General features: G+C 45.0%; 2 protein-coding genes across 5 annotated transcripts in view; one reads left to right on the top strand and one right to left on the bottom strand.

Annotated features, from left to right (window-relative positions):
- Positions 1-4,644, top strand: part of gga3b (golgi associated, gamma adaptin ear containing, ARF binding protein 3b) — a 47,034-nt gene extending 42,390 nt beyond the window's left edge. For all 3 annotated transcript variants that reach the window (XM_078570636.1, XM_078570638.1, XM_078570637.1), the window contains 3 exons: positions 180-349; positions 1,458-1,568; positions 2,141-4,644. In XM_078570636.1, the coding sequence (XP_078426762.1) occupies positions 180-349; positions 1,458-1,568; positions 2,141-2,251 (392 nt within the window). In that variant the 3' untranslated portion in view covers positions 2,252-4,644. The remainder of the gene's footprint in view (positions 1-179; positions 350-1,457; positions 1,569-2,140) is intronic.
- A 2,014-nt stretch (positions 4,645-6,658) lies between these two features.
- The window catches only part of nup85 (nucleoporin 85), a 48,114-nt gene continuing 31,220 nt past the window's right edge, over positions 6,659-23,552 (bottom strand). For both annotated transcript variants that reach the window (XM_078570633.1, XM_078570634.1), the window contains exons 15-19: positions 18,919-19,036; positions 14,700-14,800; positions 9,175-9,326; positions 7,935-8,033; positions 6,659-6,889 (exon numbers count right to left, since the gene is read on the bottom strand). In XM_078570633.1, coding sequence (XP_078426759.1) covers positions 6,785-6,889; positions 7,935-8,033; positions 9,175-9,326; positions 14,700-14,800; positions 18,919-19,036 — 575 coding nt within the window. In that variant the 3' untranslated portion in view covers positions 6,659-6,784. The remainder of the gene's footprint in view (positions 6,890-7,934; positions 8,034-9,174; positions 9,327-14,699; positions 14,801-18,918; positions 19,037-23,552) is intronic.

Raw genomic sequence — 23,552 nt, 5'->3', positions numbered from 1 at the left:
AATTTCAAAAGGAGGAAGTGGATGAATACTTGAAGGGGAAAATTTACAGGGCTATGGAGGAAAGAGCAGGAGGTTGGGATTAATTAGTTAACTCTTTCAAAGAGCCAGGACAGACATGATGGGCTGAATGGCCTCCTCTTGTACTATGTGATTTAGTGACTACAGCATGTATATTGCAGGTAGTATTCTCCCTGTGACTGCATATGACAAGAATGGTTTTAGGATCCTGCTGCACTTTGCGAAGGACTGTCCTCCCGCAAGGCTGGATGTGCTTGTGATTGTCATCTCCATGATCAGCACCTCACCCCTGCCCATTACTAACGTGGTACTGCAGGCAGCTGTACCCAAGGTAGGAGACCAAAACTCTTAACCAATCTGTGACATTAATATACACAGAACATGTATTTGTATAGTGACTTCCACATCCTCAGAACACCCCAAAGTTTCACAGCAAATAATGGGCCTTTGAGAAGCCACTCTTTTCGAGAAATGCAGCAACTAATTTTCTCACAGCCGTTTGCCACCATTCCCTTTTTCCTTGCCTCATTCATTCTCTTCCTATTTGTCCCTCCCTACACTTCAGTGTCTCCCTCCCTTCCCCCTTGTCTATATCTCTCATATTGTCTCTCTTCCCCCTCCCCAGACACTCCTCCTCCCCCCCCCCCCACCCCCCAACACCTCCCCAGGCCCCAAATGCTGGGCTGTGATGAGAGTTTCCCCTCATCAGGAAAGTCTGGACAGTTTCGATTGCCCAGAAATCTGAAGCCTGAGTGATGACCGATAAAGGCCTTTCAAATGTTGAACCTGTTTGGTAGGTTATACGTTGAAAAGATGATTCCAGAACTAGAAGCCATAAATATAAGATAATCACAAAATCCACTAGAGAATTCAGGGGAAATGTCTTTACCCAGTCAGTGTTGGAATGTGGAACTCACTACCACGGGGAGAGCATATTCAGGAGGAGCTGGATGAACACGAAGGAGAAAGGAATAGAAGGATGTGGTGATGGGGTGAGATGAGGGGAGGAATGGGAGAAGTCTCATGTAGAGCAGAAACTCCACCAGACATGTTGGTCCAAATGGGCTACTCCCATCTTTAAAATTTACATGACCGCAAATAAAAACACAAAGACTACAAGTGGATTAAGAGATGCCAATTCTGTCTTGTGGCTCCTTTAATTGACACGGGCTCTGATCCCAATCCTGTTTACACTTACACTTCTCATGGATGTGTTTAACACATTGGAATTTGTAAGGAGGCAGACACTGGTTGGTATCAGCAAGCTCGGGACAGGTAAGAATTAATAAACACCTGGGTCTAAATATAAGACCCTGTCCCTGAGGCTCCTGGGTGCTGCCCATGCACCACTGCCCCCCAATATTTCGGATATGCAGGAGTCCCTGAGATTATCATGTTATCCACAACATGACCACTGACTGCATTCTGTTCATTCACAGACAATGAAAGTGAAGTTACAGTCTCCATCGGGGACTGACCTGGCTCCATTCAATCCTATCCTGCCTCCAGCCTCCATCACTCAAGTCATGTTACTAGCAAACCCTCTGAAGGTAAGGCATGGACTCAAATCAGCATGTCTCATGTGTGCATGAGTTTATGCACGTGTGTATCTGTGTGTGTGCATGTCTGCTACCCTCGCTTCTCCTCTTCTCTTTCCTTCTGATTCTCATTAATCCCCACTTTGTCCCACTCTATCCATCCACTGCTCCCTTTATCTAACCTTCTCTCTAAATGCCCCCTCCCCCACTCTCTCCCCCTCCCCCACTCTCTCTCCCCCTCCCCCACTCTCTCTCCCCCTCCCCCACTCTCTCCCCCTCCCCCACTCTCTCTCCCCATCCCCCACTCTCTCTCCCCGTCCCCCACTCTCTCTCCCCCTCCCCCACTCTCTCTCCCCCTCCCCCACTCTCTTCTCCCCTTCCCCCACTCTCTTCGCCCCCTCCCCCACTCTCTTCTCCCCCTTCACCACACACACTTCTCCCTCTCCCCCACTCTCTTCTCCCCCTCTCTCCACATTCTTTTGACCCTCTATTTCACCAGGTGCTGCTATGTTATATTTGGTTCTGCTTGTGGTAAACAGACCGTGTGGGTGACTTTCTCCTTGGCTCCTCTTGTGTGTTTGTAGGAGAAAGTCAGATTGAGATACAAGCTGACTTTTACAATGGGACAGCAGACATGCTCGGAGATGGCTGAGGTGGACCAGTTCCCCCCAGCTGAGAAATGGGGATATCTCTGACCCTCCACTCTCAGTCACAGCCTCGAGTACACCAACTGCCTCCACTCGGGTCGCCAGACTGAAGCACTGTGCGGTCTGTCTGTGTCTGGAACGGATGAAGGAACGAGCTGCAAGGTGGGGTTGAGGCTGGCGTCTGCAGCAGGGCTCAGAATCTGGCCTCTGATTTTGTGGGTTTTTTTCACAGCTGAAGGGGGGCTACACCCTGTACTCAAAACCAACTCCAAAACCATTATCAGAGGCTCCTTGTGTCAACACTGCTATTGTGAAAGGATTAATTAGTGTTGCAATGATCAGCCAGAAATTTCATTGAGTGACTGGTTGAATTGTCCAGTCCAGCTTAACTCTTGGCTCTGGTTGAGTTTGCTGAACACTGATAGGTTCCCAGTTATAATCCTCATGCAGCCCAGGTTCCTTATCCTGATCTCCACCCAGTGACTCTTGCTGGAAGTGCAAGTGTCCAGGCACCAGATGAGGACAGGGGTAGGACTTTGCTGTTGGGAGGCCACTGAAGATAAGCAGAACCCATGTCACAGTGAAATAAAAATCAAAAAATGCTCGGAACACTGCAGGTCAGACAGCAGCCGTGGCGAGAGAAACATACATTTTGGGTTGATGCGGTTGCATGAAAGCTAGACAAAGTTCTAGATATGAGCGTTTTTAAACTCGTTAAGAAGCAGGGAGAACAGGAGAAAGGAGCAAAGGGAAGGTCTGTGATAGGGTGGAGGGCAGGAAAGATTAAATGACAAAGGGATGGTGGTGCAAGGCCAAAGGAAAGGGCAATGGGACAAGCAAAGAAAAAGCAGAATCAGCACCAACAGCTGCTCCTGGGTTATGATCTGAAATTGTTGAATCCAGAAAGCTATAAAGTGCCTAATCAAAAGATATGAGGTGCTGTTCCTCGAGCTTCCGCTGAACATCATTGGAACAGAAGGCTGAGGTCAAAGCCGCACAGCAAATTAAAATGACTAGTGCTCAGGTCAGGGTCACACTTGCAGACTGAGCAATGGTGTTCCACAGAGCAATCATCTAACCTGCATTCAATCTCCCCAATGTAGAGGAGGCTGCAGTGTTGTCAGTGAGGAGTCCAAACTGCACAAGGAGCATTTGACAATGCAGAGAAACAAATCAGCAGAGCTGGTATAGCTCTGGACCTGGAATAGAGATGTGGGATTGCACCAGTGTTCTTCATCACTCTCAGCAGGAGCTGATACTGGCCAGGGATTGGGACAGGAATGTGTCAACTTAAACCACTTGTTCAAACCATTCCTATCACACCATCACACTCCTTCTATAGAGGGAATATCACCTCTGATCTGTACTCTCCTTCCTGTTTTTATTCCTGGTGTTCCAGTGGCTTCATCTGAATGTTGATGAACTCTCTGTAGTTTGTTCACCATCAGTCCATTGGTGACCCTTAAACATTTCAAAAATCATCTTCCATCAGTGAATCACTAAATAAAGCTTTCATTTAATTTTGACCTTTACCCTTTGTTCCCCCATGATTGGCAATTGGGTCTGTACTATGGACATCCAGCTGTGTTTGGCTGTTGCTTTAAGGAGGAGGGTCTGCCTCCCCATCTCCCCCGCCCCCCTCCCCCGCCGGAGATTCCAGCCTGACCAGGTCTGCAGAAGTGACCTAGTCAGCAGCAAAGTCTGGGACTCAGACTCGAGTCCTTGGGGAGCAGGACACTGTTGAACTAGCTGTGGGACTGATCCATTCTTAGGCAGCTTTCCATTGCTGCGCCTGTCTGTGGAGCTCACAATGCTCATCTACCATTTGATGCAGCTTTTTAACCATTTTTATAAAGCTGCCATGTTACTTAGACTCAGTTTAAACTAATCACCTTCCCCTGGATGAGTGCACATTCCATGCACTTCTCCACTGAATGCTTTAATTTTCTGAGCAGTTGGATACCTCACTGGCGTCAATACTCAGCAATCCAGCTGTGATCAGACACTCACTGACCTCCTGTGTCTTTTTACTATTCAGTCTCGTTCTCATGGTGGCTTGTTGTCTGCCACCCTGACATGCTGTCCAGCATTTCATTGTTGTTCAAGGAGAGAGTGTGCACTGTGAATACCTGTGCTTCAGTTTCCTCTTCCCCAGTCACTCCAATGCCCAGAGTCTAACACTCGGCACAAGTTGCCAGTTTTGCACAGCATTTGGTCAATTAAAATGTGACTCTTTCCAGGTGCTGTTATGTGTTGTTGCTGCTGCTTTAAATAATGTATTTATTGTTAAAAGTCAAAAATCAATTTTATTCCTAAACATATTTCCCTGTATCCAGTCTGGTTTCTGCTCCAATTCAATTTAAAAATTGCAATTTGTAAATATTTAAGCTGTGTTGTTATTTGCACGATTTAAATAAAGTTCAGCTTCATTTTATCTTTGATTTTTGGAATCTTCCCTCACTCTATGGTATTATTTACATGGGTTTCCAGAAGGCATTTGACAAGGTTCCACATAGTGAAATTGTTAGGAAAAATGAGAAGACATTTGTTAGGAGCTGGGTCAGAGAGGGAGGGATAACGGGTATGTTCTCAAATTGGCAGAATGTGGCTCTGGTTGTTTCACAAGGATCTGTACTGGGGCCCCAGCTACTCGTTATATTTATAAATGACTTAGATGAAGGAATAGAGAGCTGTAGATCCAAATCATGATGGATTGAGTGAGTGAACAATGGCAGATGTGTTAGGTTAAACCCTTTGGACCAAAGATAGATAGATTTGAGTATTTTCTAAATGGTGAGAAGCTAGGAACTGTGGAGGAACAGAGAGATAAGGAATCCACTTCTAGCCATCACAAAAAAACTGGGGAAAGATGCAAAATAAACATTCAGAGACCAATGGAATTTAAGCCTCAAGGGCCTGAAATACAAATGGTTTTGGCAAGGCTATTAAAGGTCATAGAACCAAGGCAGCTAGATGGAGTTAAGATTCCAATCAGCTGTAATCTAATCAAATAGAACAAATTAGAGGGGCTGAATGGCCTCTTATACACGCAAATTCGTGAAGCGTTCCATATTTTTTTTTAAATGTCAGGGTGTGATGGGTGTGTAGTTGCATTGGTCTTCCCTCACAGCCTGGTGAGGGAGGATTGGGACCATTCCAGTCTCTGTCAGCCTGGTGATGGGCAGGGTGAGGGATTGCTCTGGTCTCACACACATGAACCAGGTCAGGCTGTTTGTCTTGGTGCACGTCTAGCAAAATTTCCACCCCGACTCCAGCATCTTGGTCCTGGTGGGTTGGTTTACAAGCATGAAGCTCGGACTGAGCCTCAGGTGGATAGGCCAGGGTCATCCTAGGCTTAAATCAGGCTTCTGCAGAATTTGCGAATGGCCGGGCAGCAGCTGGCTCCCGGGAATATAAGCTGCGAGGAGAACTCAGAGACAGGCTAAAGTTAGTGGGCGACAAGGTGGCTGATAGAGTATAATGTGGGGAAGTGAGAGAATATTCACTTTGGGGGTAAGAATAGGAAAGCAGATTTTTTTGACCAGGTAGACACCGAGAGGTGGTTTCCCCTGACTGGGACATCTAGAACACTGGGGCACAGTCTCAGGATTGATCTGTTAAGCGATTGAGAAACTTCTTCACTCAGAGTGGTGAATCTTTGGAATTCTCCACTTCAGAGGGTATTGGATGAGCCAACTTTGAATATATTCAGGACTGAGAGACTTTTGATGTCTCAGGTAATCAATGGAAATGGGGAGCTGGCAGGAAAATGGAATTCAGGTGGATGGTCAGCTATGATTGTATTGAATTGTGGAGCAGGCTCTAAGGGCCATATGGTCTACGCCTGCTCCTATTTCTTATGCTCTTGTCCCCACATTGGCATAGAAGACACTTACCTCTGACATGGGACAGAACAGAACTCGTGCTGTCCCTGCCCTGGGGAAAGGTTCAGGCAGTGATCTAGCATCAAGCAGAAACACAAAAGACAGCATGGGGGAGGAGAAACTGCAACAAGCTCTGATGTGCCAAGGAAATGGAACTTGTTCGATTCCCACAGCTGCCTGTACAGTTTGCAGCAGGCTGGACTGGGCTGGCATATTCCCTGGCTGAATGAACAGGCATTGATTCTCTGCAGTTTGCTAACAGTCTGACAGGTCATGAACTTCATTTCCAGTTGCTGCGGTTAATTAAACTCAGGCTAACAATGGAGTCCCTATTGCTGGCCCCAATGACCCACAGGCCCTCATGAAGCAAGAACAGGATATCAGCTGAGTCAAACACCCCAGCTCTCCATCTCCCACCACCCCCCACTCTCCACACCTGCACTGCACCTTTAGGAGCTGGGGGTGAGACCGACACAAATGAGAGGTTATAACTAAGATGCTCATTAACATACTGGCTCCCTCAAGCTGCAACTCAGCCTTCAGCAAGTCAGAGCAAACAAGTACCCACACCTTTGGATACAAAAGCATTTTAATTTGGAATGCCTGCACAAAATTCAAAACCATGGTAAAAAAAAAAACTTTATTTACAAGCCCGGGCTGATGGAGCTAATGCTTAGATTGCAATTCCAGCTCAGTTTCAGGATCCATGACGTGTTCCTTCTTGGACAATGGCTTTTGCTAGATTCCGAGTGAAAGCCAATCGGAGGAGGCCCAGTTGTGTAGTCGCCACCTCATCCTCACCCTGGAATAGAGCAAAACAACTCAAAATCATCAGCTTCGGTGATCACAGAAACAGGTCAGAATTAACCTCAGCCCCTCCTCTACCACATGTTATCCACTCCCTCCCCAGCACCACCTCCTCCACTCCCAGCATTTAATTTAAATGTCAGCACCTCAGCAAGGATATATTTGCCTTGGAGGGAGTGCAGCACTGATTCACCAGGGTTGGAGGATTAAATAATGAAGACAGGTTAAATTGACTTGGCTTCTATTCCCTTGAATATGGTAGATTAAGGGGTGATCTAATTGAGTTCGTAATGTGATAAAAGGGTTGATCAAGAGAAACTATTCCTGCAGAACATGGTGGGGATAACCTTAAAAAGGTTGTCAGGAAGCACATCTTCACACCAAGGGCAGCAGACACATGGGAACACCACCACCTGGAAGTTCCCCTCCAAGTCACACACCATCCTGACTTGGAAATATATCACTGTTCCTTCACTGTTGCTGCGTCAATGTCCTGGAACTTCCTCCCTCACAGCGCTGTGGGTGTACCTAAACCACATGGACTGCAGCGGCTCAAGAAGGCAGCTCACCACCACCTTCACAAGGGCAACTAAGGATGGGCAATAAATGCTGGCCCAGCCAATGAAGCCCAATCCCATAAGTGAATTAAAAAAAAAGGTTCCGATTTATTTTGGCTTGTATTGTATATTATGTATTTAAAACATCAGAAACTGCCTCAGACACTGACTGATTTTGTATTCTCTAACTGAATGTAGAATTGACACAGGGCTATGGAGTAGGGCAGTGGGATTAATTTGGGATTGACACAGGGCTATGGAGAGTGGGATTAGTTTGGGATTTATGAATTGAAAAAAAGAACCAAGGCAGGTATCTGGGTGTTACAATACAGATCAGCTATGATCTAATGGAATGGCAGAACAGCTTCACCATCCTCTGCCTGTTCCTATGCTTCTATCAGTATTAACCCACGGACACCTCCCAGGCTGTGTTCGCCACTGGGTGACAGTGCACTGTCCTGATCAAATAGAGTGGCCTCTTACCCCCAGAGCTCTCATCTCCCTTTCACTCTCAGTATCATCTGCTGTCACATCCTCAAGGCATTGCATGAGTGCGTACGTCTGCTCTGTGGAAAAGATCACCTGGCCAAAAGAAACAAAGCAATGAGCAAATGGGTACAAAATGCACCAATCTCCTTCAGAAAGGAAGCTGGCACTCCGTCCTGTAACACCCTTGCTCCCAGGGGCCAGGGCTCCAGTTTTCTTGACTCATTCTACAATGGCACGCTGAGCATTCCAACACCTACACCCACTTCTCCTGCATTAGCACAGGCTCAGGATGTTATAATTCCAACCTTGAAGATCAGATTCTCAACAGCATTAGTCAGTAATACTCGTGGAGTGTTACAACCGAGGACAAATCAAGTCATCAAAGAATGGTTAACTTTACATTAATATCAGATCTCCAACTTTCTCTTGTCCACAAAAATGTGAAAGATGTCACAGCTGGGAAAGGGATCGATTATACCAAACATTCCCAGGGGGTGTATACCATGGGTTAGATACAGAGTAAAGCTCCCTCTACAGTGTCCCATCAAACACTCCCAGAGCAGGTACAGCACGGGGTTAGATACAGAGTAAAGCTCCCTCTACAGTGTCCCATCAAACACTCCCAGGACAGGTACAGCACGGGGTTAGATACAGAGTAAAGCTCCCTCTACACTGTCCCCATCAAACACTGCCAGAGCAGGTACAGCACGGGGTTAGATACAGGGTAAAGCTCCCTCTACACTGTCCCCATCAAACACTCCCAGGACAGGTACAGCACGGGGTTAGATACAGAGTAAAGCTCCCTCTACACTGTCCCCATCAAACACTCCCAGGACACGCAAAGAGCAGGTTGGATACAGAGTAAAGCTCTCTCTACACTGCTCAAACACATTAACAATGTTCCTGAGATTTTGGCAACACTGACAAAGCAATTTTTGTTACCCCAAGGGCATTAAGAGTCAAAGGACTCCCCTTTTCCCACCCAACCACAACGCGCAATCCCTGCTCCTCTTCCCTCTCAACAACATCCCAATAAGCAGAAGCGAGTACGTACTGGGTAATTCTTTTGCCATCCTTGGTTGCACACAGCCCCTCGCACAAAAGCCCGGTTAACACCGCTGAGGGCAGGGTAACAGTGGGTACACATATCCCCTGTAAACTTAACTGATCTATGCCAAATATTGGAGAATTAACAGAGTTACTAAAACATTCCAACAACGAGCAGTGGTCAAACCTCCTTCTGTTCCATCATGGGAAGAGCATCCAGAAGCAGCATCATCCAGAAAGATCGTGGAGCAATGCGGGCAGTCATCAGTGACAGCAGCAGATCGGCAGCCTTTACAAATTGCATCTCACCGTATAGCTTGTGGAATTCACAATACTTCCCTGTCAACAGGAAACCACAGGTTATATTGCCTAGAATACACAGCACAGAAACAGCTATGTAGCCGCCTGAACCCATCTCAGTGTTCATGCTCCACATGATTCTCTTTCTGCCCCTCTTCATCTCACCCTATCTGCAGGTCCTTCTATTCCTTTCTCCTTCATGGGCTTATTTAGCTTTCCCTTAAATGTATCTATGCTATTTGCCTTAATTCTTCTGTGGTAGTGAGTTCCACATTCTAACCACTCTCTGGGTAAAGACATTTCTGAATACCCTACTGGAGTGCTCCACGATTATTTTATCTTTAGTACTGGACTCCCCCCAAAAGTGGAAATCTACCCTATCAAACCCCTTCAGACTTGGGGGTTGCATATTTCAAACAGAGACTTGCATGGGGCCAGGCTCAGAACACCTTCAGAAGATGTAGGAGGCCATTGAATTCGATCCATAAGTTTGCTGTTCAAAACTGACCTTGATCAACTGGCCTCAGCAAATTATAGGTGGAACTCTGACACACAAACAGCTGGACATTGCTAAATTGATGAGCTTGGCCAAACAACGGCAGACAATTGATTGTGTTACTGGGTCCTGAGACTGTTAATTGTGTTACTGGTACTGTGACAATTAACTGTGGTACTATGGTCTTGAGAAGCCCCTGGCTATGTGTAGAAACTGAGATAGCAAAAAGGCAAGGTTGAAGAATTGAGTGTGATAATGCAGCAAAGACCCTACATAAGCTGGCATTCCCACAAGAACAACACTTGGCGGAGAAACCAACCAGAAGAAGACATCAAGACAACACCAGGAAGTGACAGCGGGCTGGTCACCTACTGTCACAGACCTAATCCATTGCCGGAAGACCAACGGAGTGGGCAGTAGTAAGTATATATACTGGGGAACTTGGTGTAACTGAAGAACTTGTACTGTTATGAGGAACAATAAATTAGGTACCAATTGGACCAATCCAACCTATACAGTTGGTGTTTTGTTCCCGCACATCTTGGTAGTAATGCATGTCCAAGGACACAGGAGGCATGTTAACCTTCAAGGGCAAAGTGTACTGTCCACCAAGTCTCATTCAGCACAACTCTCTACCTCATCTTCACCATCAACCTAAATCACCCCATTTAAATTCTCATCCTGGTCTGTAAATCCCTCCATTGTATTGCCCCATCACATCTCTGGCTTCTCCTATAGGCCACTGAACTCTCCGCTAGCCCACACTTATCCCATCATTGGAAAAGTTTTCAGCTGCCTGGCTTCTTCAATACTCCTCACAAACCTCCATCTATCTCCCACATCCACCCGCTCAATCCCCATAAATGCTCCCCTCCCACAAACTCGCCTGCACTGCTGCCTCCCAGAAACCACCCCAACCTAAATGCCTCCTCCCACAAACCTCCCCATCCCAACTGACCCTCCTACAAACCACCCACCCCACAGCTGCCCTGCTTCCACAAACCTCCCCATCCCACAATAACGGCCCCTCCTCTCCTCCTGCAAACTGAGCGACTGCATCACTTTTAATTTCAACAACTAGAACTGAGGGAGGAGGTTGGTAATTTTGCAGGTGACGAACCAGAGATTTACAGCACAGGAGATAACTTGCTCCAAATTGCTGTCTGTTTGCTAAAGAAATCGCAAACTAATCCCACTGCTTCACTCTCATATCCCTGTGTCAATCCCAAGATAATCCCACTGCCCCACTCTCCATATCCCTGTATCAATCCCAAACTAATCCCACTAGCCCCATCCCATATCTCTGTGTCAATCCCAAATTAATCCCTCTGCCCTACTCTCCATAGCCCCGTGTCAATTCTACATTGTTAGAGAATGCAAAGTAAGTCAGTCAGTTTCTCATGTTATAAATATACAACACATTACAAGCCATAATAAATCAGGACCTTTTTTTTTAATTCACTTATGGGATTGAGCGTCACTGGATGGGCCAGCATTTATTGTCCATCCCTAGTTGCCCTTGAGAAGGTGGGGGGGAGTTGTATTCTTGAACCACTGCAGTCCATGTGGTGTAGGTACACCCACAGTGCTGTTAGGGAGGGAGTTCCAGGATTTTGACCCAGCGACAGTGAAGGAACGGCGATATATTTCCAAGTCAGGATGGTGAGAGGCTTGGAGGGGAACTTCCAGGTGGTGGTGTTCCCATGCATCTGCTTCCCTTGTCCTTCTAGATGGTAGTGGTCCTGGGTTTGAAATGTGCTGCCGAAGGAGCCTTGAGAGTTCCTGCAATGCATCTTGTAGATAGTACACTGTCTGCCACTCTTCGTCGGTGGTGGTGGGAGTTGTTTGTGGAAGGGATGCCAATCAAGCGGGCTGCTTTGTCCTGGATGGTATCAAGCTTCTTGAGTGTTGTTGGATCTGTACTTATCCAGGCAAGTGGAGAATATTCCATCACACTCCTGATTTGTGCTTTGTACATGGTGGACAGGCTTTGGGGAGTCAGGTGGTGAGTTGCTCTCTGTAGAATTCCCAACCTCTGACCTGTTCTTCTAAGCACTATATGGCTAGTCCAGTTCAGTTTCTGGTTAATGGCAACCCCCAGGATGTTGATAGTGGGGGATTCAGCAATGGTAATGCCATTACCAGGGTTTTGACCCAGCGACATTGAAGGGGCAGTGATATATTTCGAGGTCAGGATGATGAGTAGTTTGAAGGCGAACTTCCAGGTGGTGGTGTTCCCATGTGTCTGCTGCCCTTGTCCTTCTAGATGGTAGCGGTCCTGGGTTTGGAAGGTGCTGCCTAAGGAGCCTTGGTGAGGGGAAATGGTTGGATTCTCTCTTGTTGGAGATGGTCATTGCCTGACACTTGTGTGGTGCAAATGTTACTTGCCACTTGTCAGCCCAAGCCTGGATATTGTCCAGGTCTTGCTGCATTTGGACATGGACTGCTTCAGTATCTGAGGAGTTGCGAATGGTGAACGTTGTGCAATCATCGGTGAACATCCCCACTTCTCACCTTATCATGGAAGGAAGGTTATTGATGAAGCAGCTAAAGATGGTTGGGCCTAGGACACTACCCTGAAGAACTCCTGCAGTGATGTCCTAGAACTGAGATGAGTGACCTCCAAACAACTACAGTCACCTATCTTTGTGCTCGGTATGACCACAACTAGTGGCGAGTTTTTCCCCTGATTCCCATTGACTCCAGTTTTGCTCGGGCTCCTTGATGCCCACACTCTGTCAAATGCTACCTTGATGTCAAGGGCAGTCACTCTCACCTCACCTCGGGAGTTCAGCTCTTTTGTCCATGTTTGAACCAAGGCTGTAATGAGGTCAGGAGCTGAGTGGCCCTGACGGAACCCAAACTGGGTGTCAGTGAGCAGGTTATTGCTAAGCAAGTGCCGCTGGATAGCACTGTTGATGACCCCTTCCATTACTTTACTGATGATCGAGAGTAGACTGATGGGGCAGTAATTGGCCGGATTCGATTTGTCCTGCTTTTTGTGTACATGTACAGGACATATCTGGGCAATTTTCCACATTGCTGGGTAGATGCCAGTGTTGTAGCTGTACTGGAATAGCTTGGCTAAGGGCACAGCAAGTTCTAGAGCACAGGTCTTCTCTACTATTGCCGGAATATTGTGAGGACCCATAGCCTTTGCAGTATCCAGTGCCTTCAGCACTGATATTCTTGATATCATGTGGAGTGAATCAAATTGGCTGAAGACTGGCATCTGTGACGCTGGAGACCTCCGGAGGAGGCCGAGATGGATCTTCCACTCCGCACTTCTGGCTGAAGATTGTTGCAAATGCTTCAGCCTTATCTTTTGTACTGATGTGCTGGGCTCCTCCATCATTGAGGATGCAGTTATTTGTGGAGCCTCCTCCTCCAATGAATGGTTTAATTGTCCACCACCATTTGCGACAGGATGTGGCAGGACTGCAGAGCTTAGATCAAATCCGTTGGTTGTGGAATCATTTAGCTCTGTCTATCACTCGCTGCTTATGCTGTTTGGCATGCAAATAGTCCTGAGTTGTAGCTTCACCAGGTTGACAACTCATTTTTAGATGTGCCTGGAGCTGCACCTGGCATGCCCTCCTGCATTGAACCAAGGCTTGATGGTAATGGTGGCTTGATGGTAATGGTAGAGTGAGAGATATGCCAGGCCATGAGGTTACAGATTGTGGTCAAGTACAATTCTGCTGCTGCTGATGGCCCACAGCGTTTCATGGATGCCCAGTCTTGAGTTGCTAGATCTGTTTGAATTCTATGCCATTTAGCACAGTGGTAGTGCCACACAACACGATGGAGGGTATTCTCAATGTGAAGGCTGGACTTTGTCTCCACAATGACTGTGCGGTGGTCACTCCTACCGATACCATCATGGACAGATGCATCTGCGGCAGGCAGATTGGTGAGGATGAGGTCAAGTATATTTTTCCCTCTTGTTGGTTCCCTCACGACCTGCCATTGACCCAGTGTAGCAGATATGTCATTTAGGACTCAACCAGCTCGGTCAGTAGTGGTGCTACCAAGCCACTCTGTGATGGACACTGAAGATCCCACCCAGACTACATTCTGCGCCCTTGCCACCCTCAGTGCTTCCTCCAAGTGATGTTCAACATGGAGGAGCACTGATTCATCAGCTGAGGGAAGGCAGTGCATGGTAATCACAGGAGGTTTCCTTGCCCATGTTTGACCTAATGCCATGAGACTTCATGGGGTCCAGAGTTGATGTTGAGGACTCCCAGGGCAATTCCCTCCCGACTGTATACCACTGTGCCGCCACCTCTGCTGGGTCTGTCCTGCCAGTGGGACAGGACATACCCAAGGATGGTGGTGGTGGTGTCTGGGACAGGATCTGTAAGGTATGATTCTGTGGCAATGACTATGTCAGGCTGTTGCTAGACTTGTCTGTGGGACAGCTCTTTTAATAATATCTGGGGGCACTAGCTCCCAGATGTTATTAAGGAGGACTTTGCAGGGTCATCAGGGCTGAGTTTGCTGTTGTTGATTCAGTGCCCAAGTTGATGCTGAGTGGTCTGTCCAGTTTCATTCCTTATAGACTTCGTAGCGGTTTATACAGCTGAGTGGCGGCTCAGACATTTCAGAGGGCGCTTAGGATCAACCACATTGCTGTGGATCTGGAGTCACATGTAGGCCAGACCAGGTAAAGATGGCAGATTTCCTTCCCTAAAGGACATTAGTGAACCAGATGGGTTTTTATGACAATTGACAATGGTTTGTTTCATGGTTATCATCAGACTTTTAATTCCAGATTTTTATTGAATTCAAATTCGACCATCTGCCGTGGTGGGATTCGAACCTGGGTCCCCACAGCATTACCCTGGGTCTCTGGACCTATACCACAATGAGCACTGGTTCTACCAGGACACCAGAGAATTAGGTCTGCTTACCAAGGAAGGTCAGCCGGTCACTCAGCAGCATAGCTGATCCCAGGTTGCTGATCAGGTCAAAGTCAGAAAAGCTTCCTTTAACAGAGTAATCCTGAAGTAACCTGTAAAACAAATCAGTGCCTTTAGAAACACAGTATCACTGAACAAATCACAGCCAACAAACAGGTTTCCTCTCTCAACAGGCTGTTAGACTAAGATGAATTCCTACTGCAACAGCCCAAGGAACAAAACTGCCCAAACTGAATGTCTATTGGAGTATGGGGGCACAGGAAAGTCAATGGGAAAGGGTAAAATACCCACTGTCACAATCTACTGAAAACACCTTGATGGCCCGGTCCTGGCTGTGTTTGCTGTTGATCGGAGTCTCTAAATAAGAATTCCACTCCCTCAGCACCGACATTACCAGGAGCACCAACATTTACTAAATATATCAAATCAAGAAGCAGTCAACCTACTGTGGAGGAGTAATAGGAACATAGGACTTTGGAGCAGTTGGCCATTTGGCCCTTTTGAGCTGCTCTGCCATTCAATAAGATCATGACTGATCTGGTTGTGGTCTCAATTCCACTTTCCTGTCTTCCCCCATAACCCTTGACTCCCTTGTCGATCAAAAATCTATCTTCTTTAGTCTTTACCACTACCATTAACACTCCTTTTGTCTTGTGTCCATGACATCTTTGTCAATCGCTCCTCAGCCCTCACCTATCGCTGACCTTCTATCCAGCTTCACCTGCTCTACCCCACTTAAACAGTATACATTCCATCACATTTTTACTTCTCTTTATCTCTGAAGAAGAGTCATACAGACTCGAAACGTTAACTCTGTTTCTCTCTCCACAGATGCTGTCAGACCTGCTGAGTTTTTCCAGCATTTTCTGTTTTTATTTCAGATATCCAGCATCCGCAGTATTTTGCTTTTATAAAAATCTATCCAACTGTACCTTAAATAAATTCAACAACCCAACCTCTGTTGTTTTCTGGGGAACAGAGTTCCAAAGGCTAATGACCCACTGAGAGAAAACATTTCTTTTCATCTCCTTCTTAAATGGGAGACCTCATTCTTAAACTATATCTCCCAGTTCTAGTCTCCCCCACAAGAGGAAAAATCCTCCCAGTATCCATCCTATCAGATCCCTTCAGGGTCTTATACATTTCAATAACCCCTCATTCTTCCAAACTCCAAAGGATACAGGCCCAGCCTGTTCAACCTTTCTTCACAGGACAAACCCTTCATCCCAGGAGTGAGTAGAGTGAACCGTCTCTGAACTGCTTCTAACACAATTTTATCTTTTTTCAAATAAGGAGACTTTAATTGTATACAATATTCCAGATGTGGTCTCACCAAGGCCCCCTACAGCTGCAGCAAAACTTCCCTACTTGTATATTCCATTCCTCTTGCAATAAGTGGCAACATTCCATTTGCCTTCCTAGCCACTGCTGTACCTGCATTCTAACTTTTTGTGATTCATGTCAGGACTCCCAGATACCCCTGTACTGCCAAGTTCTACAATCTCTCTCCATTTAAATAATATGCTGCTGTTCTATTCTTCCTGTCAAAGTGAAAAAGTTCACATTTTCCCAAGTCACTGATATACATTGTAAAAAAGTTGAGGCTGCAGCACTAATCCTTGTAACACTCAACTAGTTACAGCTTGCCAACCTGAAAAAGACCCATTTATCCCTACTCTGTTTCCTTTTAGCCAACCAGTCCTTTATGCTAATATGCTACCCCTTCCACCATGAGCTCTTATTTTGTGTAGTGAACTTTGTTGTGGCACCTTATCAAATACCTTTTGGAAATCCAGATACACCATATCTACAGGTTCCCCTTTATCCACTTTGTTACTTCCTCAAACAACTCTAATTAATTAAACAAACTTTGAAAGCCTTCCTCGCTGTCCACAACGCCTCCAATCTTAGTGTCATCAGCAAACTTGCTGATCCAATTCACCACATTATCATCCAAATCATTGATATAGACAACAAACAATAATGGTCCCAGTACAGATCCCTGAGGCACACCACTAGTCACAGACCTCCAGTCTGAGAAGCAATCATCCACTACCACTCTGTCTTCTCCCACACAGCCAATTTCGAATCCAGTTTACAACCTCTCCATGGATACCAAGTGTCTGAACCTTCTGAACTAACCTCCCATGTGGGACCTTGTCAAAGGCCTTACTAAAGTCCATGTAGACAACATCCACAGCCTTTCCTTCATCTACTTTCTTGGTAACCTCTTCGAAAAACTCTACAAGGTTCTTTAAACACGACCTACCACGCACAAAGCCATGCTGACTATCTTTAATCAGCCCTTGGCTGTCCAAATAATTGTATATCCGATCTCTCAGAACACATTCCAATAATTTACCTACTATTGACGTCAGGCTCACTGGCCTGTAATTACCTGGTTTACTTTTGGAGCCTTTTTTAAACAACCGAACAACATGAGCTACCCTCTAATCCTCCGGCACCTCACCCGTGGCTAAGGACATTTTAAATATTTCTGCCAGGGCCCCTGCAATTTCTACACTAGTCTCCCTCAAGGTCCGAGGGAATATCATGTCAGGCCCGGGGGATTTATCTACCTCTACTTCTGCCATTTCCTTGTTTTCCATTATTAATTCCCCAGACACTATCTAGAGGACCAATACTCACTTTAGTTCTCTTTTCCTATTTAAAAACTTGTAGAAACTCATTGTTTTTATATTTCTAGCTAGCTTTCTCTTGTACTCTTCTTTCTCCCTCTATTATTTTTTGTCAGTTTTTGCTGGGTCTTAAATTCTGTCCAATCCTCTGACCTACCAACTAGTCTTCATAGGTTTGTACAGTGTTTCTTCCATTTTGATACTATTCTTAACTTCCTTATTTAGCCAGACATGATGCATCCGTCTCAAAGAGTCTTTCCTTCTCACTGGGATACATCTTTGCTGAGTGTTATTAAATATCTCCTTTAAAGTTTGCCACTGCATCACTAATGTCTTACATTTTAACCTAGTTTCCCTTCACTTTAGCCAGCTGTGTTTCATACCCTTATTACCTTTACTGTATTGAGGTTTAAAACACTAATCTTAGACCCACACTTCTCCCCTCAAATTGAACATGAAATTCTATCATGTCATGATCACTGTCACCTAGAAGCTCCTTTACTATGAGGTCATTGATTAATCCTGTCTCAAGCCACATTACCAGGTCTAGAATAGTCTGCTCCCTGGTTGGCTCTAGGACATACTGCTCTGAGAAACTGTCCCAAATACACTCTATGAACTCATTTTCCTGGCTATCTTTGCCTGATTCGCCCAAACTACGTGTAGATTAAAGTCACCCTGATTATTGCAGTACCTTTCTTACACACTCCATTTATTTCTTCCTATTTATGCTGTCCTACCGTGTAACTACTGTAAGGGGGTCTACTCCCATAGTAAGTGTCTCGTTGTGGCTGAGAGTGGAGGACATATCCAGCAGAATGGGCCATGTCGGCTGCTCATCATTATACTGGCTGAATCAGCACAGTCCCAAGCATTCCTGAACTGAATGGCTCATCCAACAACACACAGTTACATATCCAGGAGCTCAATTCCTAAGATTAATATCTGATTTCCCCTCTATTATATTGTCGAGAGCAGGAGTGTCAGTCCACCCTCCCTCAGGAACAATTGAATGGTTACACAATGTTAGTCCCACACTAAAACCATAAATTGCCAAATCCAGAAACTGCAGGCTTCTATTAAAAGATAATACAAACCGCTGGGATAAAGATCAAGAAGAGAGCTTCCCCCAAATGTCCCAGCTGGTAAAGGTAGTGTTTCACGTTCACTTGCTGCAACTGGCCTCAGTGGCACGCTTGTGGCAAGCGAAGATCTTTCAGGACTGCCACCCCGAACACCTTTAATGAATTGTGTTGCACAGTATATGCACATGGACATCAAGTAGCACAAGATCAAACTGTGAGATCACTCTCATGACCAAATGGAGCTCACCAAAGTATTGGCAGGCTGAGAATCTCTGGCACCCTGTGGATATTAGGCAGCAAAGGAAGGAGTTTTGTGATGCCTCTCAAGGTCAAACAGTGTGCCAATAGTTGCTGTCTAGGGTTACTTGGGAGAGTACCAGTTGGTCACAGGCACCACTGGGTGCCCTCAGGAGAGGGCAAAACTGAAAATGCGGATAGGGTGAGGCTGGTAGACTGCTGCCAGCCTGTTTCTTAACAACCACAGACCTATCTGAGATGAGAGTTGCGAAGAATGAGTCTTTTGCACGAACGCTCCAGGATAGCGCTGATCCCAGCCGGTCGTTGTGCACAGCTTTCATCGCCATGATCTTACAGATGCTCCTCACTGCAGGAAGATACACACAAACATTACATAACAAACTTAAAAACGTGAACACATGAAGCAAGAGGCAACCTTCTGGCTTGGGTGGGGAATTGATGGAGGAAGACGACAAGGGGGGGCTAACTCGGCATGTACTCAAATTGACAGGACGTAACTAGTCATCATAAGAATCTGTACTGGGGCCTATATTTACAGTATTTATAAATGACTTAAAAGAAGGAATAGAGAGTTGTTATATCCAAATTTACTGACAACGCTTAGTTGGGCGACATAGTAAATATTGTAGATGGGTGCAGAAAGTTCCAAAGAGACATTGATAGATTCAGTGAGTGGGCAAAACTGTGGACAAGTGTAAGGTCATTCACTTTGTACCTAAGAAAGATCAGAGTATTTTCCAAATGGTGAGAAAGCTTCTGGAGGAGCAGAGAGATTTAGGGATTCAATTACAGAGAACTTAAAGCTTGTTGACAGGTACAAAAATTAATTTAAAAGACTAATGGAATATTGGCCTTGGGGTTACACCTCAACAGGACTGGGACCAATGTCCTCATAGGGAAGTTCACTTATTTAGTTGGGAAATGTTTAAAGCATAAAAAGCAGAAAATAGGAATAATGTACAATAATGTACATAAAGAAGCGAGAATGTTGGATATACTAGAGAAGGAAATAGTACCAAATAAATGACAGTACACTAATAACGATGGGGAATAGAAAGACAGGTTTAGAATGCATGTATATAAAATGCACAAACTGTGGTGAATAAGTCTAATGAGCAACAAGTAAAATAACTGTGGGAATATGATGTAGCAGCAATAATAGAAACGTGGCTTAAAAATGGTGAGGACTGAGCATTTAATATCCAAGAATATTAAGTGTTCAGAAAAGATAGAGAAGCAAAAAAAGGAAACATTAAATAGGGAAGATACTGCAGTGCTGGAAAGAGAGTGCTGAAACTGGGGGACATTAACGATCCAAATATCAATTGGAATGGGGTAAGGTGGGGAGGAATTTCTGAGATGTGTTCAGGAGAATTCCCTGACCAGCATTTTCTCAACCCAACTAGAAAGGAGGCATTGCTGGATCTGGTGCTGGGAAACGAGGCGGCCCAAGTGGACCGAGTGTCTGTGCAGGAACAGTTGGTTAAAAGTAAGCATCATATAATGGGGTTTAGATTAGCAATGGAGAAGAGCAAGGAAAAATCTAAAGTAAAACTTCTAAATTGGAAGAGGGCTAACTTCCAATGAGATGAGTTCTAGCCAGGGCAAACTGGAACCGAAGAATAACAGGTAAAAGGTAAAACTCGAATGGAACAATGGGTAATCTTTGAGGAGCAGATGCTTTAGGTACAGGCTAGATACATTCAAACAACAAAAGCCAAGGGAACCAAAGCCAGGGTTCCTTGACGAGGGAGATGGAGAATATGATGAAACATTAAAAGAGGGTGCACGATGCATGTCAGGTGAACTTCTCGAGCGAGAATCATACGAACATACAGAATAGGAGAAGTAGGCCATTTGGCACCTCGAGCCTGCTCTGCCACAAGATCATGGCTGATATGTTTGTTTCGAATTCCACATTCCCATCTACCCTGATAACCTTTGATTCCGTTGCCTAACAAGAATCTATCTACCTCTTTTAAAAATATTCAATGACCCCCACCTCCACTGCCTGGAACAAAGATGATGATATATCCTTAGAGGCGCAGGACAAGGCTAGAATACTTAATGAGTATTTTGTATTGGTGTTTACTAAGGAAGAGGATGCTAACAAAATATCGGTAGTCGTGGAGATGCTGCGAAAGTTAGTGGTTGGCCAAAAGATTGGGAAATTTTTAGAAACCAACAAAAGATGACTTAAAAAATAAGAGAGGGAAATATTAGAGTATGAGGGAAAGTTAGCAAATATAAAAACAGAAAATAAAATCTTTTACAAGGAAGAGCAGCTAAAGTGAGCATTGGTCCCTTAGGGGGTGAGATTGGGGAATTAATAATGGGAAACAATGAAATGGCAGAGACTTTGAATAAGTATTTTGTATCTATCTTCACAGCAGAAGATGCAAAAAGTTTCCCAAGAATAATAGAAAATCAAGAGACAAAAGGGAGGAAGGAACTTAAAACAATCACAGTCACTAGAGTAAAAGAGAAGGGAAAACTATTGGGACTAAAGGCTGACAAGTCCCCTGGACCTGATGGCCTGCATCCTAGGGTCTTAAAAGAAGTGGTGGCAAAGATAGTGGATGCATTGGTTGTAATCTTCCAAAATTCCCATATCCTGGAAAGGCCCCAGTGGATTGGAAAACTGAAAAGTAACACTTTTATTCAAGAAAGGAAGATGACAGAAAGCAGGAAACTATAGGCCAGTTAGCCTAACATCTGTCACTGGGAAAATGCTAGAATCCATTATTAAGGAAATCATAGCAGGATATTTAGAAAATTATAATACAATCGGGCAGAGTCAACATTTTTTGTGAAAGGGAAATCGTGGTTGACAAATTTATTGGAATTCTTTGAGGGTGTAAGAAGCAGGGTGCATAAAGGAGAACCAGTAGATGTAGGGCGGGATTTTCCACTCCTGTCCGCCGCCAGGATCTTCCGGTCCCACCCCAAGTCAACAGATTTCTGGCTGGGGCACCGCCTCACCTGCGGCAAGACCGGGAAAACCCGGCCGTAATCTACTTGGATTCCTTTAGTTATGAGAAATGTACAAAGAGTCTGTTAAAGGATATAGGTAGGTTAAGTGAGTGGGCGAAAATTTGGCAGATAGGGTATACTGTAGAAAAATGTGAGGTTGTCCACTTTGTCAGTATTAATAGGAAAGCAGAATATTATTTAAATGGAGAGAGACTGAAGAATGCTGCAGTGCAGAGGAATCCGGGTGTCCTTGTAAAGAAACATTGGGTAATTAGGAAGGCAAATGAAATGTTGGCCTTTGTTACAAGGGGATTGAGTATAAAAGTAGGGAAGTCTCGCTACAACTGTACAGGGCATTGGTGAGACCATACCTAACATATTTTGTGCAATTTTGGTTTCCTAACTTGAGGAGAGATATAATTGTACTGGAAGCTGTTCAGAGAATGTTCACTAGGCTGATTGCTGGAATGAAGGGGTTATCTTATAAGGAAAGGTTAAGCAGGCTGGACTTATACTCATTGGAGTTCAGAAGAATGAGAGATGACCTTATTAAAACACATTCTTAATAGGCTTGATAGGGCAGATGCTGAGAGAACGCTTTCGCCCCCATGGGGGAAATCTAGAACTAAGGGATACAGTTGCAAAATAAGGAGTCTCCCATATAAGACCAAGATGAGGAGAAATTTCTCTCAGAAGGTCATTCATCTGTGGAGTTCTCTTCCCCAGCGAGCAGTGGAAACTGGGTTATTGAACATATTCAAGGCTGAGTTCTGCAGATTTTTGATCTAACAGGGAGTCAAGGGTTATGGAAGGCAGGTAGGCAAGTAAAGGTCACAATCAGTTCAGCCATAATCTTATTGAATGGAGGAGCAGGCTCAAGGGGCCAAATGGTCTACTTCTGCTTCTTATACTTATACTTCTGCTACTATTTCTTATGTTATTAAGCCAGCTGCAAATGGTTAGCTTTCTTTCCCTTTCTCTACACAGATTATTGAGCTGTATTGCTTCTTGGTGTTTTATATGAACTGTGATGGAAACACTACAAACACAGCAGGTTGCCTGTGCCACTGCCCACTATGAACCAGAGAAGATGCTGTCTCCTCTTTACATTAGGGACAAGGATTCAGAAATTCAACAAGTCACAATTGCTTTTATTACAAACTACTCAAAGTGACTGAAATATTTTTCATGTCAAATTAATGTTATACGTTCATATTTTTGTGGACACTTGATTACTCTAACCTTGTGTGTATTGTTCAGTTTAACATCTTAAACTGTTATATGCAGCACATGAGATGGTGGGAAGATGTTTTACGTAGGTACACAGGAGGTTCCATAAACTGCTAGTATCAATACGTTGTGTAGGAGAAACCACCATGTAGCTCAGAAATTTCGTAAAGTGGCTCTGGGATCAGTTATCATTGTGGGCAGCAGCATTTGGTCTGCATTAATATAGTGTCTTTCATATACCCAGGATGTCCCAAAGTGCTTCATAGTCAATCAAGTGCTTTTTTTGAAGTGCAATCACTGCTATAATGTAGGAAACACAGAGGTTAATTTGCATACAGCAAGCTCCCACAAACAGCAATGAGATAATGACCAGATAATTTAGGGATGTTGGGTGAGCAATAAATGCCCCAGCAGGAGAATGCCCCTGCTCTTATTCAAAATAGTGCCAAAGTCTCTTTTCCATGCTCAAGTGCAGACAGAGCCTCAGCTCAATGTCTCAACCAAAAGGCGGCACTCCTGACAGTGCACCCTCTGTACAGCACTGGACTGTCAGCTTGGATCTTGGGTTCAAAACTTTGCAAAGGGACTTGAACCCACAGCCTCCTCTGACTCGAGGCGAGAGTGCTAACCACTGAGCCATGACTGTCAGAATGGGGAGT

The sequence above is a fragment of the Cetorhinus maximus genome, chromosome 24, assembly GCF_964194155.1.
Source record: "Cetorhinus maximus chromosome 24, sCetMax3.hap1.1, whole genome shotgun sequence".
NCBI classification, from domain to species: Eukaryota; Metazoa; Chordata; class Chondrichthyes; order Lamniformes; family Cetorhinidae; genus Cetorhinus; species Cetorhinus maximus.
Note: the sequence above shows the minus strand (reverse complement) of the source record. Positions and strands in the feature narration are given on the sequence as shown.